The sequence below is a fragment of the Microcebus murinus genome, chromosome 2 (genome assembly GCF_040939455.1).
Source record: "Microcebus murinus isolate Inina chromosome 2, M.murinus_Inina_mat1.0, whole genome shotgun sequence".
Taxonomy (NCBI): Eukaryota; Metazoa; Chordata; class Mammalia; order Primates; family Cheirogaleidae; genus Microcebus; species Microcebus murinus.
The window spans coordinates 118341376-118353413 of NC_134105.1; the positions used below are offsets into that span (position 1 = coordinate 118341376).

Here is a 12038-nt window from a genome sequence, read left to right on the forward strand (position 1 = left end):
TTATATTGAAACTATGTCTTTATGGCTCTACAAAATTCTTGAGGGCAGGGGATTGTGGCATTATCATGCTTTTTTTTCATCTTGCCATAGGGTAGATTCTGAAGAAATATTTATGGAACTAAATTTGTGACTCTCCTTGGTGGAGCTAGCCTGCTCTACCAGTAGATGAAATGGTGATTTCCTTATTTCAGTTTGTGGAATATCTGGAAGACTTTTTCTATATCCAAGGATATCTGATAAAATGAAATATTCCATATACTTTCATTTAAGTACTAAGACTAGCAGGCTGATTGTAAGCCTCGGTAGTATGGGTCATGATCTTAGGATGAAATAATTTAACCAGCTTCTTCTTACTAAAAATTAGATGTGATCATGTGCTCTTAGGAAAATGAAGTTTTGATCGCATGTGTGATGCAGGGGTCTTTGAGCTCCAGTGGGAATAAGAATCACTTGGGAACGTGTTAAAATGTAGATTCTCGGGTTTCATATACATACACATTTTGATTCATTCAGATTGGTAAGTGGCTCAGGAATCTGCATTTTTAGAAAGCATCTCAATGATTATAACATAGCCGGTAGAAATCATACTCTGGGACATACTGTTTTCTTCTTGCTGAAGTAGAGAGTAAGAAGAAGGGATAATTTTTAACCACGGAGAAAACTGCCTTTGTCTGGACCTGAGAGGGATTTTATGTGGAGGGTATAAAAGCAACAGAGTCTAAAAAGGAGAGTGCGTACCTGGGAATGCAGAAACAGGGAATCAGGGTGGCAGGAACGGAGAGTGTGGAGTGGCTTGAAAGACCAATAATGAGGAGTTCAGTTTATTTCATAATTTCCCCTGGGAAATAATTTCGCCTTCCTTCTTTGACTGGAACACTAATAGCAGTATAAAAAATGAAATCTGATTATTAGGGTATTTTCATCTTTAGTAACTGACAGTCATTCAATAAGTAATATTTTAATATTTCAGGATCTCTGGAATATTGAATGTTTCAGTATAGGACAATTTTTTACATTTAAGTCATACATCATACAATTCCATATAGTATTTCATTTTTAGTTCTATAATGACAAAGTTATCTAGCATAGAGGACATGGAAAACTATGCCATCTGGAAAACAGAATTTAACTTTACAACAACTGTGAGAAAAAATACATTTTTTCTTTAAAAGTCATTTGTAAATAATTTCTGTCAAATCTGTAATCCAAGTTGTTAATGTTTTAAAATGTAAAAGCTGTTTAAAGATTTTTGTAAAGACACTACATATTTTTTTCAAAATGGCAAATAACAAGCAGAAGTACGTGGAAAAATTGAGGCCACTAAAAAAACCCCACACTTTTCATTTTAGATTTTTATTTCAGCTTTCTCTCTTGGGCAGCCTTATATGAGGACTATTAACAAGGAGCTGATTGGTTGGATTGAGTTTCTTCTTCTTACCATGTTCTGGCCAGTGTCTGGTGGAAATCCTAATGAGCTGCAAACCAGATGAACAAATGAGCAGTAGGTTGGAAGGGGAAAAGAGGCAGTGGGCAAGGAGAGTCTATTGTTCCTCCAATCAACCAAACATGTTTTAATTGCAGCAGCAATGCCATAAACTCGCCTGGCACAAATCAGTTAGCCTGCCTCATTTCGTTCCTATTTCAGTCACCCTGCTTCCAGCATTCTTACGAGTCTGAGATTTTTATTTCATTCATTGATGGGGGAGATTTCCCTCTAGTCCCCGGCCCTTTTAGAAGATAAATTCTCTTGAATTGGCTCAATAGAAGTTGAGCTTGGGAGGAACTATATTGTTCTTATTGCAATTAATGTCTTGTTTTTAAGTTCACTTAATCCAAGACCTCTGGTCTCCACTGGCTTATGTTAAACTGAACACCTCTGCCAATTTCTGCTCTTCTGCAGGTGATTCGCAAGGGCTGGCTCACCATCAGCAACATTGGCATCATGAAAGGCGGCTCCAAGGGATACTGGTTTGTCCTTACTGCGGAGAGTTTGTCTTGGTATAAAGATGATGAGGTAAGCCACAGAGAGTAACAAAGTTTTCTTTGTGAAGTGGTTCTAATTTTATATTGGTATTATCGTGATATATAATGCTGCGACACCAGTGGTTGCCTTTCAGTCAGATTTAGCTTGGAGTGTTTGTTTAAACAAAGCACTGTTTTTTTCCTCATAGATTTGAAATTTTATGATGTTTCCCTCAAATTTCTTTTCTTGTTTATTTCTTCAGTGTAGTCATATGTTTGTGTACCTGAAGAAATGGAGTTAGGGATCAGGAATTGGAAACTTCCTTGTTTATAATAACATCAAGGTACTGATAGAGTGGAAGCAATTTACATTAAATAATGTGTTGAAAATACTCAAGGTAATAAAACATCTTAATAGTAAAATTATTAGTACTGATGCAGAGTTAAGCATTTTGGAATTGTTGCTGTGATGTCTCAGATGTCTCAAATGAAAGGCTTTTGAGAATGTCCACATCACTAGCCTTCAAGTGAGTTTTAGATAATTGTTAATTTTGTTCTTTGAGCACTTGATATCTATCTAAAAGCATGACTTACGGTAATTGTGATATTCTAGTTCTTGTTAGATGTTAATAATTTTGGTCCTGTGACTTACTACTCATGTAAATCTAATAGCCACAAAACTGCAAAAAAAGTCATTAGTCTTACAGAGCCATTTAAGCATGATAACGTGATACCATTAAATTTAGGAGTATACAGATAGAAATCAAACTATGTTTTAAAAATTTTAATAGCTCTGGTATGACTTGAAAATTTTCTGGTACTTACAATGCATCATGCAAACATTAGATAAGAATACTCTGTAGTAACAAAGCTATGTACAGGTGATGTCTTAGTTTTATTTGGCTATCAAGGGATGTGTTTCAGAGTTAAGTCCTTCCTGTGTTGGCTTGATTTCTTTTGAAAACATTGCAAGACACTTTTGTCAATTCTTGGAGGAAAAGTTTCATGTCTTATACAGTTCTTCCCACTTCCCAAGAGCTATATATGTAATAGTGTGTTGAAAACATGTTGTATAATTGCTTGATTGCTACTGAATTTCTTGCAGTAAGAGAAATTAAATCGTATAGAAATGTCCAAACAAAATTGCTATTTAGGAGCTTATATTAAATTTTTATGTCACTGACCAGAGTCTAAAGTAGAATTGGTCATTGCGATAGTTATAATGTGAGGATCAGCAATGTTTTCTATCCAGTACTGGCTGCTGAGATACCCCTGTCATTCTGTGGGAAGCTCTAGTTTTAAAGATCACAGCGTGGTGAGTTCTGAGATATTTCCCTAGCCATAAAAGTCAGTAAATAGATTATCTTCTTTGCTATTCAGTTGCTCTAAGATATTTTCTCTTAGATACATTTTTTCCCAAGAATTTAGATGATCGTTTATGTATATTTAAATACATATCAGTATTGTCACTTTTCTCAGTTATACATGGGCATGCAAAAAAATTTAATGAGGAATCATAATAGTAATAGATAGTTTTTGTATGTATATTAATTAACTCATTTAACCCATATCACCACCTTAAAGATAGATACTATTAGTACTATTATTATCTTTATTTTTCAGATAAGAAAAGTAACAAAAAATACCTTTTAAAAAGTCATTTCTATAGGACTCAGTTTCCTTTATTGCAGAACATTTCATGTTGTCAAAGAAAACTGATTTCCCAGGGTCACGTAGCTAGTTGGTAGCAAAGCAGGAATTTGCACTCAGGCTGTCGTGCTCCAGACCCGTGCTCACACCCACAACTGCAGGCAAGAATCCCAGAGATGGCTGGAGCCATCCAAGTCAATCTCATCCCACAGAGGATTTATTGAGATGATTTCTAGGCACCTCAGCCTTGACCTGTTTCTGGGTTTTAGCACCAGAGACCGGGAGGACTCTGGACTCACTGCTGCTATTGGAGTGTGACTGTAGAGTTCTTCCGTCGGACTCTGCGGGTCCTGGAATAAGCCTGTTAGAAGGCACGTGGTGCTCCCCGTAGGGGAAGAAGAAGACTTGAGAGCTTGGTGTATTCGGGGTCACCAGTCATCTCCTCCAAAGCCTCACGATGACTTTTTACAAAATTGCTGTTGCTGAAGCTCCCTCAGGAGTACTTGATTACAGCAAACAGAAATGTGTACAGTTATAATATTAACAGAGTGCCATGAACATCTTATTAAAGGTATATGTATGGAGGGTGGATCATTTCAGGAAAAAGGAAATGACAGGTAAGGCTGCTGCTTTATGGAACTAACAAGCAAATATGCTAATAATTTAGTATCAGATATTAAGTGCTTGGAGTGACGTAAGACAGGGCAATGATTGCGAAGGTGACAAGGGGGAGGCCTTCAGATTGGGTGTTTGATTAGAAGGAAGTAGCACTGGAGCAGAAACCGAAATGATGTGCTGTGTAGAGGGTTTCGTTGAAGAACATTCCAGGAAGAGGGAACAGTAAGTAGGAAATCCCCAGCGAGGGGAACCAACAGGAGGCCCGTGGCTGGAGCACAGGAACAGTAGGGGAGAGAGGCTGAAAATAAAGGCGCCCCCACATTGGGTGGGGGCCCTATCAGTCCTTACCCAGTGATTTGGATTTTACCGCAAGGATAATTGACAGCCTCTGCTGAGTTCCGATAGGTTGTGACGTGATTGGATTGACAGTTTAGAAAGGTTACTCCAGTTGCTGGTTGTGTGTAGTATGTGGGATGGGCTGTGTGCATGGAGGGAGTGGGCGTGGCAAGAATAGAAGAAGGGAGACCAGCTGGGAGACTCCAACCGTGACCCAGGTGACAGTGGTGGTGGCTGCCCTGGGTCATGGCTGGAGGTGAGGAGCGCTCACTATCAAGGTAGCAGATGTGTGGGCTACACCGAGCTACACTTGAATCATCAGCGACTCTTTCAGAACTCTGCTCAAGAAACAAGATAGGGAATTTTCAAAATGTTAATACCTGACTCAAGAATGACCACAATCTTCAAATTGTCAAATGGCCTGTGTCGGGGAAGCAAAGCCTTATCCACCGGAGCCATCCGTGTTAGTCATTATTCACCCCACCACCACTCCTCAGCCGCCACCACCACGGTGGCTCTCTACCTGTTCCGTTGGCTTCTCTTGCCAGAGCTTCCTGCCACTGAAGACTGTCTCTGAGCCTGCTGTCAGAGCAGGAGGGAGGGGCCAGCACTGACCCTTGCTCTTTGCTAGTATTTACCAGGTATTTATTAGTGTCTGCTGGGAGCTGAGGCTGGAAGGGAGGGTGTGGGGAAGGAGATCAAGCAGGCAGTGTCAGGAGGGTGGGGGGGTTTACAGGCTGGGATCCATCTCTGGCCTCGTGAACACTCATCCTTGAACAGCAATGTGTTACATGATGCTTAGATTCCATAAAGGTCTTGCTGCCATGTAGTCCAACTACATATGGATTAAACATGGTTCTGTGGGCAGCCTGAGAACCCCAAATTTAGAATGTCCCTTTGTGAAAATAAGCTTGAGTACTAACTCAATTTTTGGAGCCGCTTTGTGGGTAAGCTGAGTGCTTGTGTTCCTCCTGTACACATATCAGCAGCTACACACATTGGAAATCCTGTTCCATGACAATTTACCTTTCTTAATTAAGCAAATGTGACATTAATTAAATATCATTAATTTAGTTGCAGATTCATTCATTTATTCAGTGATAAAGTTCTATTCAAATTTTCATAGAAGATTATCATTTTTTTAATATGTTCTCTCTTCCTGCTACTTATATTGGTATGTTTTCATTATAATATAAGTGGCTATTTAATAAATAGCATATTCTATCATATGAACATAAGTATTGTTTTAACTTTTGACAGGTTTATAATAAACATAAATGACTTATGAAATATATTTGTGATTAAAAAACAATGGCTCAAAGTGTTTTTTAGGATAACATTAATTGATCAAAAGACCCTATAGAGAGAGTATCTGTTTGGTACCTTGGAAAGGGTGAGGTGCCAAAGGGTGTAGGTCACTAGGACTAACTGCCTGTGCTGGAGCAAGTGACTTCACTTCCCTGAGCCCAGTCTTCTCCCTTATGAAATGGGGCCCACTGCTCAACAAATCATCTCAGTGCAATTTTTTTAGGACTCTGAGAAGTCATATATTAGTAAGTGTCCCTGATACCACACTGGTATATTTAAATTGCCGTGGCAAGAAACACCATGCCCTCCCACTGTAATGTCCTTTGACTCACATATATTCTAATTTCCAGATTTTTGTCATGTCATGTTGTGAGATAGGACATATGGGATCTGGGCTGTCTTGGCAGAAAATGATAAGGTTCAGACACAAAGGAGAAACTCAGATCCCATTTCTTCAGTGAGACTTTCCATGCTGTCTCCTATCCAGCCTATAGTTTCTTCTACATCTTAAACAAGAGTTTAAAGATGATGATACCAAACTGGATTGTACATATTCAAGATGGCAGAGGCACTGGTATGATAACATGTGTAATAATTTTAAGCTAGAGTTGACATGACTGTAATAGTAAGATTCCCCAGCATTTTTCTACTTTCTCCCCATCCTGAATAGATGTATCCACCCTACTCTTGAATTTTGAATGTATACAATAATCCCCTCAAGCATCTGTTTTTGAACCGGTACTCTATAAGACAATATGTTATTTGTAATGTTACTGATAGATGACTTTAATAGAAAGGTTTCTACCTGTGTCCTAGGCTATGTTAAGTTTCCACATGTTATTGTCAAGATGTCTTTATAATACAGTGTGGTGATAGTAGACACAATTGATCTACTTGACTGTATTTTATCCTATGACATTATCCCAAGATTGGGGCTTTTCTTCGGTATAAAAAGAAATAAGGGACTGGGCATGGTAGCTTATGCCCCTAATCCTAGCACTTTGGGAGGCCAAAGTGTGAGGATTGCTTGAGGTCAGGAATTTAAGACTAACTTGAGCAAGAGTGAGATCTTGTCTCTACAAAAATAGAAAAAAAAATTAGCTGGGTGTGGTGGTATGTACCTATAGTTGCAGCTACTCAGGAGGCTGAGATAGGAGGATTGCTTGAGCCCAAGAGTTCAAGACTGCAGTGAGCTATGATCGGGCCACTGTACTCTAGCCTGGGTAACAGATGACACTTTGTTTCTAAAAAAACAAAACAGCACCTTTCACAGAGTTAGACTATTTATAAGTATCACCAAAGGGATTTTCCTGAGCCCTGCTGCCCCTTTCTCTAGATCACGCTGCAGTACTCCCAGACTCTGGAATTTCCTACACAAATGGCCCTGAGCTCATTTCTAGAGGTTGCATGAGTCTTTTCCTGGATTCATCCTCTGGAGGACACTGCCCATGTGAGCATCCTGAGGCCTGTAGGGCGCTGAGGGGGTAGCTGTTGGTGGGTAGGTAAGGACAGAGCTTGGACACAAAGACTCGTGTGTCCATATGCATCCCGTTGTGCCCTGTGACAGATAATATTTAACTCCTTTGATTTCTATCAAAATATTAACACAAGGATATTTGTAGTACTTAATGTCTACTAAGAATTTTGGAAAGAAATACGGCCATTCAAATAACCTCAAATAGAACATTGGATGCCCTCCTGCATAGCAGTTTTTAGCCGGTGGACATCCCACTTGGATGTGTCACCAGCAGCTCTAGCCCTTGGCTGGCCCAGCCTAAGAACAGTGCGTTGGCTTCATTCTTCCTCTTCACCCTCCTGCTCTCCCCTCAGTGCTATCAGTCTGGAATGCCCCAAACTCAAGGTGCTTCTCACCCTATTATATATATGTGAGCTCATCTCTCAGCATCTAGCCTGGCCTTCACTGCACGCTCCTTTGCATATCCAAATTAGACGAAATGCTCAGCCAAATCAAATGGCCTTCCAGGTGACAAGAGGCTCCCTACATAGTAGTTGTGACTGTAAATAACGTTCTTCCTGCTCATCATACCTGCTTACACTCATGAAGCCAGCTTTCCATCTGAAGGATGTTCTTGGTGATGATGATCATCATCTGATATTTAACAGTTATTGAGTATTTGTAGTTTATCAGACACTGAACACTTTATTTACATTCCCTGTTTTAGAGATGAAATTTAAGGCTCAAAAACAATGAGTAACTTAGCCCGCTGCTCATTGTCAGTGCTATGCTTTCAATTTCCTGAACATTTCTCAGCAAATATTTTCTGAGCACCTGTTGTATACCACGCATTATCCTACTCACTAAGGATAAAACGATGAGCAAGGAATTCATGGCACCTGCCCTTACAAAGGATATTTCCCAATACAGAAAACATATAAACAAACAAGAAAACCTATCAGATACTGATTACAGGCTGTGAAGAAAACAAAGCCAGTGATGTGTTGACATAGAAAGTATCTGGGATAGAAGTAAGTCACAGGTTGGGAGGACTTTAAATTGCATAGTTACAGAAGATTTATGTTAATGTCCTGAGATAAGATTGAGACTGATGAATTCAAGTGACAGAGTTAAGCCCAGTGTGATTAGGACAAAGAGAGAAAGGGACTCTAAGGATTAGATTTTTGTTCTTAGGAAGTATTTTTGTTGTCATTGTTTGTTTTTGTTTTTGTCTATTTTTTTTGTTTGTTTGTTTATTTCAGAGACAAGGGTCTTGCTGTATCACCCAGGCTGGAGTGCAGTGGTGCAATCATAGTTCACTGCAACTTCAAACTCTTAGGCTCAAGTGATTCTCCTGCCCAAGTAGGTAGGACTACAGATGTGCACCACCATACTAGGCTAATTTAAATTTTGTGTTTTTACAGATGGGATCTCACTATGTTACACAGGATGGTCTTGAACTCTTGCCCTCAAGTGAGCCTCCTACCTCAGCTTCCCAAATTGCTGGGATTATAAGTGTGAGCCACTGTGCCTGGCCTCCTCTATTATTAACATATTACATTGGTATGATACCTTTGTTAAAATTAATGAGCTGATATCAACATATTTGTTATTATTAACTAAGATCCATGTTAGTCAGATATACTTAGTTTTTACCTAATGTTCTTTCTGTTCCACAGTCCCATCCAGAGTAATTTTCTTAATTTTTTGTAGAGACTATGTTGCCCAGGCTGGTCTCAAACATCGCCTCAAGTGATCCTCCCACTCTGGCTTCACAAAGCGCTGGGATTACAGGCATGAGGCACTGTGCCTGGCCCACCTTTGAAGTTTTTAAGCTGGAGAGTCACATGATCAGATTGGAATTTTTTTTTTACGAATCCCTTTGGTTATCTTGTGGAGAATGGAATGAAAGAGGGCAAAACTGGATTGTAGCGTTATTAGAAAGCTACTGCTTTTTATGTCTATTGTGGTCTATGTAAGAGGTAATGGTAGCTTGGGCTGGGGTGTGTTGATGGAAATTGATAGAAATGAATGGATTTAAGAGATTTTTCACAAGGTGAAAATTGACATGACAACTCATCACACATCCCTAGTATTCCTGCAACTGTCAGCCTTTTTTGACCAGGAGCCACTGTCCTGCCTCCAGGAACCACAGCACGGATAGGCACTAATTAAATATTGACTGAATGAAGGTGTGATTGAGCAAGTAAATGAGTAAGTTCAGCATAATAATTCCTCATGTCTTGGCATATCAAGTGCCTAAATTAAGTTATTGAATTTCAGGGTAAAATTACTCTTCGAGATAGATAGTCTTAGAATTTTGTTAATTTTTATAATTAAAGGTTAGTGGATTTTTTTTCTCTTCTGACTATATATATGTAAATTCCTAGATTAAAGATTATCTAAGCAGACAATAAATTTCCCAATGTTATTTTCACACATTGCAAATATATGTTGCACCATTCTTGGGAGGGATTTAGAAAAGAGCAAGGTGTGAGGATAAAATAGAAATTGTCATTTTTTTTTCTTTTCTATTTTTAGTCGGGACAGGGTGTCACTCTTGCTTAGGATGGTCTCAAACTCCTGAGCTCAAGTAGTCCTTCCACCTCTGTCTCCCAGAGTGCTAGGATCATAGGCACGAGCCACTACACCCAGCCTTGAAATTGTCATTTTCAAAGGATTTTTGGTCTAGATAATTTTACATTAATACTTTAAAATCAGATTTGGAAAAAAGTGGCCATTCTTTAACATATGTCTAAAATATGAATTTTAGGAGAATAGGGTAACTGTGATTCAAAGAGTAAAGAGCCTTATTTTTCTTAAAATCAATGAGAAATGTGTAAATGAGGAAAGTATAAATGTATAAATTTTAACAAAGTTAAAAATCTCTAAAGATAAAATCTCTAAACTGCTAATTTATAAATAATAAAAGCGCTTAGTCAATATTCAATTTCTGTAGTCCAACATTAAGATTAAAATCATAATGGGATACTCCTAAGAAGCGAGAGTAACACAACAGGAGCATTTCCAATGGAAATGTACTAACCTTACGCTGTTGAAGAAAATCCAACATCTGCATCGAAATAAGGACATTCTTTGGACTCTTAAGAAATTACAGGCCTCATTTTTGTGGGTTGAAGTGTTTGGATAGCTTGATAAGGAGATTATATAATTCCCTTATAGGGATATTTACTTAGTATTGTTTTTATTGTGTGGCTATAACAGATGACAAATGTAACTTCGGTAACTAGAAACAAAATGACAGCTATATTCCTGGATGGTCAAAGTTGAGACCAAGAAGTTATAGAAATGTTCAGCTTTCTTCCCATTTTCACTTACACTTTTTAAGATTGTGCGTATTTCCTGCAAGGTCTGTGTGTCCCTTGTGGTGGCGAGGGTCGGCACTGACCCTGTGAACACTGTTCACACTCCTCTTGAGTCATTTTGGTTAGTCAAGACTTAGGTATTTTTACAAAAACATCCCAAAGAATATTAAACTTTAACCCATTTATGTTACTTAAAACCCTTCATGATCGTGGTTGTTTTTCCCATACATAGACTACCTTGTGTTAAGCTTTTTAATGTGGGATTATTTCATGCCATCATTTCCAAGTTCTGGCATTATCAGATGTGCATTGTCCTGTATGCACTGTGTGTCCTACTCAAGAGTTCATACTGGAAGAACAATATTACCCTTTATATTACTTTTTCCCAGAAGAGTAAAATTTTCATACGTGTCTCATTTGATGAATTTAAAATGTATATAAAAGAAAGCATTTTTTTTGAGAGCTAAGTAAAAAATGTTTTTTTTTAGAAAAGATGTTACCCTTATGTTTTAGGGAAAAAGATATTTAAAACACTATCCTGTATTGCCTCATTTTACGATGACTCTGCTGCCCTCCTAGCTTTCCCTTTGGAGTTGGGTAGACTGGAGCAGTCTCCTTAATGTTCTTGTCTCTTTCTGGGAGTCATCAAGCACCCTCGGGAGTCTGCTTTGCAGGTTCTAGTAGAACGATTCCATACGTGAACTCCTGTAGGTGGCGTTTGCCAGCAGGTAAAACATTTAAATTTGGGTGAAACTATGTCAGTGTTCCGTGAGACATTTTTATATTGTCTTCTGTTTATGTTTTACATTTTGTGAAGTACTGTTTAATTTGCTGGTCATGGGGCTTTTATTTAAGGTAGAAAGCTGCATTGCACAATGTGCCTGGAAGAAGCAGAAGCAGAAGTGAATTTTTGCAGATGATGTGTTTCCATAAGATGAGATTGCTTAAACGTGAGACATTTAGATTTAATCATACTTTCTGCTTCATAGTTTTGCTCCATTACTCATTTTTTTTCTTAAAGAAATTATAGTGTCAGGTTTGTTTAAAATATCACAAAATCAGAAATTTTGAACCTCATGGGGGCTCTTAGCCTTAAGATTACATCTTTCATTTTAAAAATGAAATATCCAAACACTGTACTTTCAGGGATCATTTCTATAGTTTGTTAAAAATGAAATATCTGAATGAAAAATAGTTTGCTTTTGTTCAAAATACTTAAAATGTCTAATTATTAAACTTAACATGAGTTTTTAGTAGCCTTGTGTTATAATTTTTTAAGCTTGGCCAGAATCTTTCTAAGAAAGATGAAAGTTAATTTTACGTACTGAAGTTTAAAATATGTCAATGAACCAAATCAAAGTTGACAAATTTCTAATTTTATC

The 12038-nt window shown here is 38.1% G+C and overlaps 1 protein-coding gene across 7 annotated transcripts in view; it reads left to right on the forward strand.

Annotated features, from left to right (window-relative positions):
* Positions 1–12038, forward strand: part of DNM3 (dynamin 3) — a 515120-nt gene that overhangs the window by 249926 nt on the left and 253156 nt on the right. For all 7 annotated transcript variants that reach the window (XM_012765123.2, XM_012765124.2, XM_076000385.1 and 4 more), the window contains one exon: positions 1901–2014. In XM_012765123.2, coding sequence (XP_012620577.2) covers positions 1901–2014 — 114 coding nt within the window. The remainder of the gene's footprint in view (positions 1–1900; positions 2015–12038) is intronic.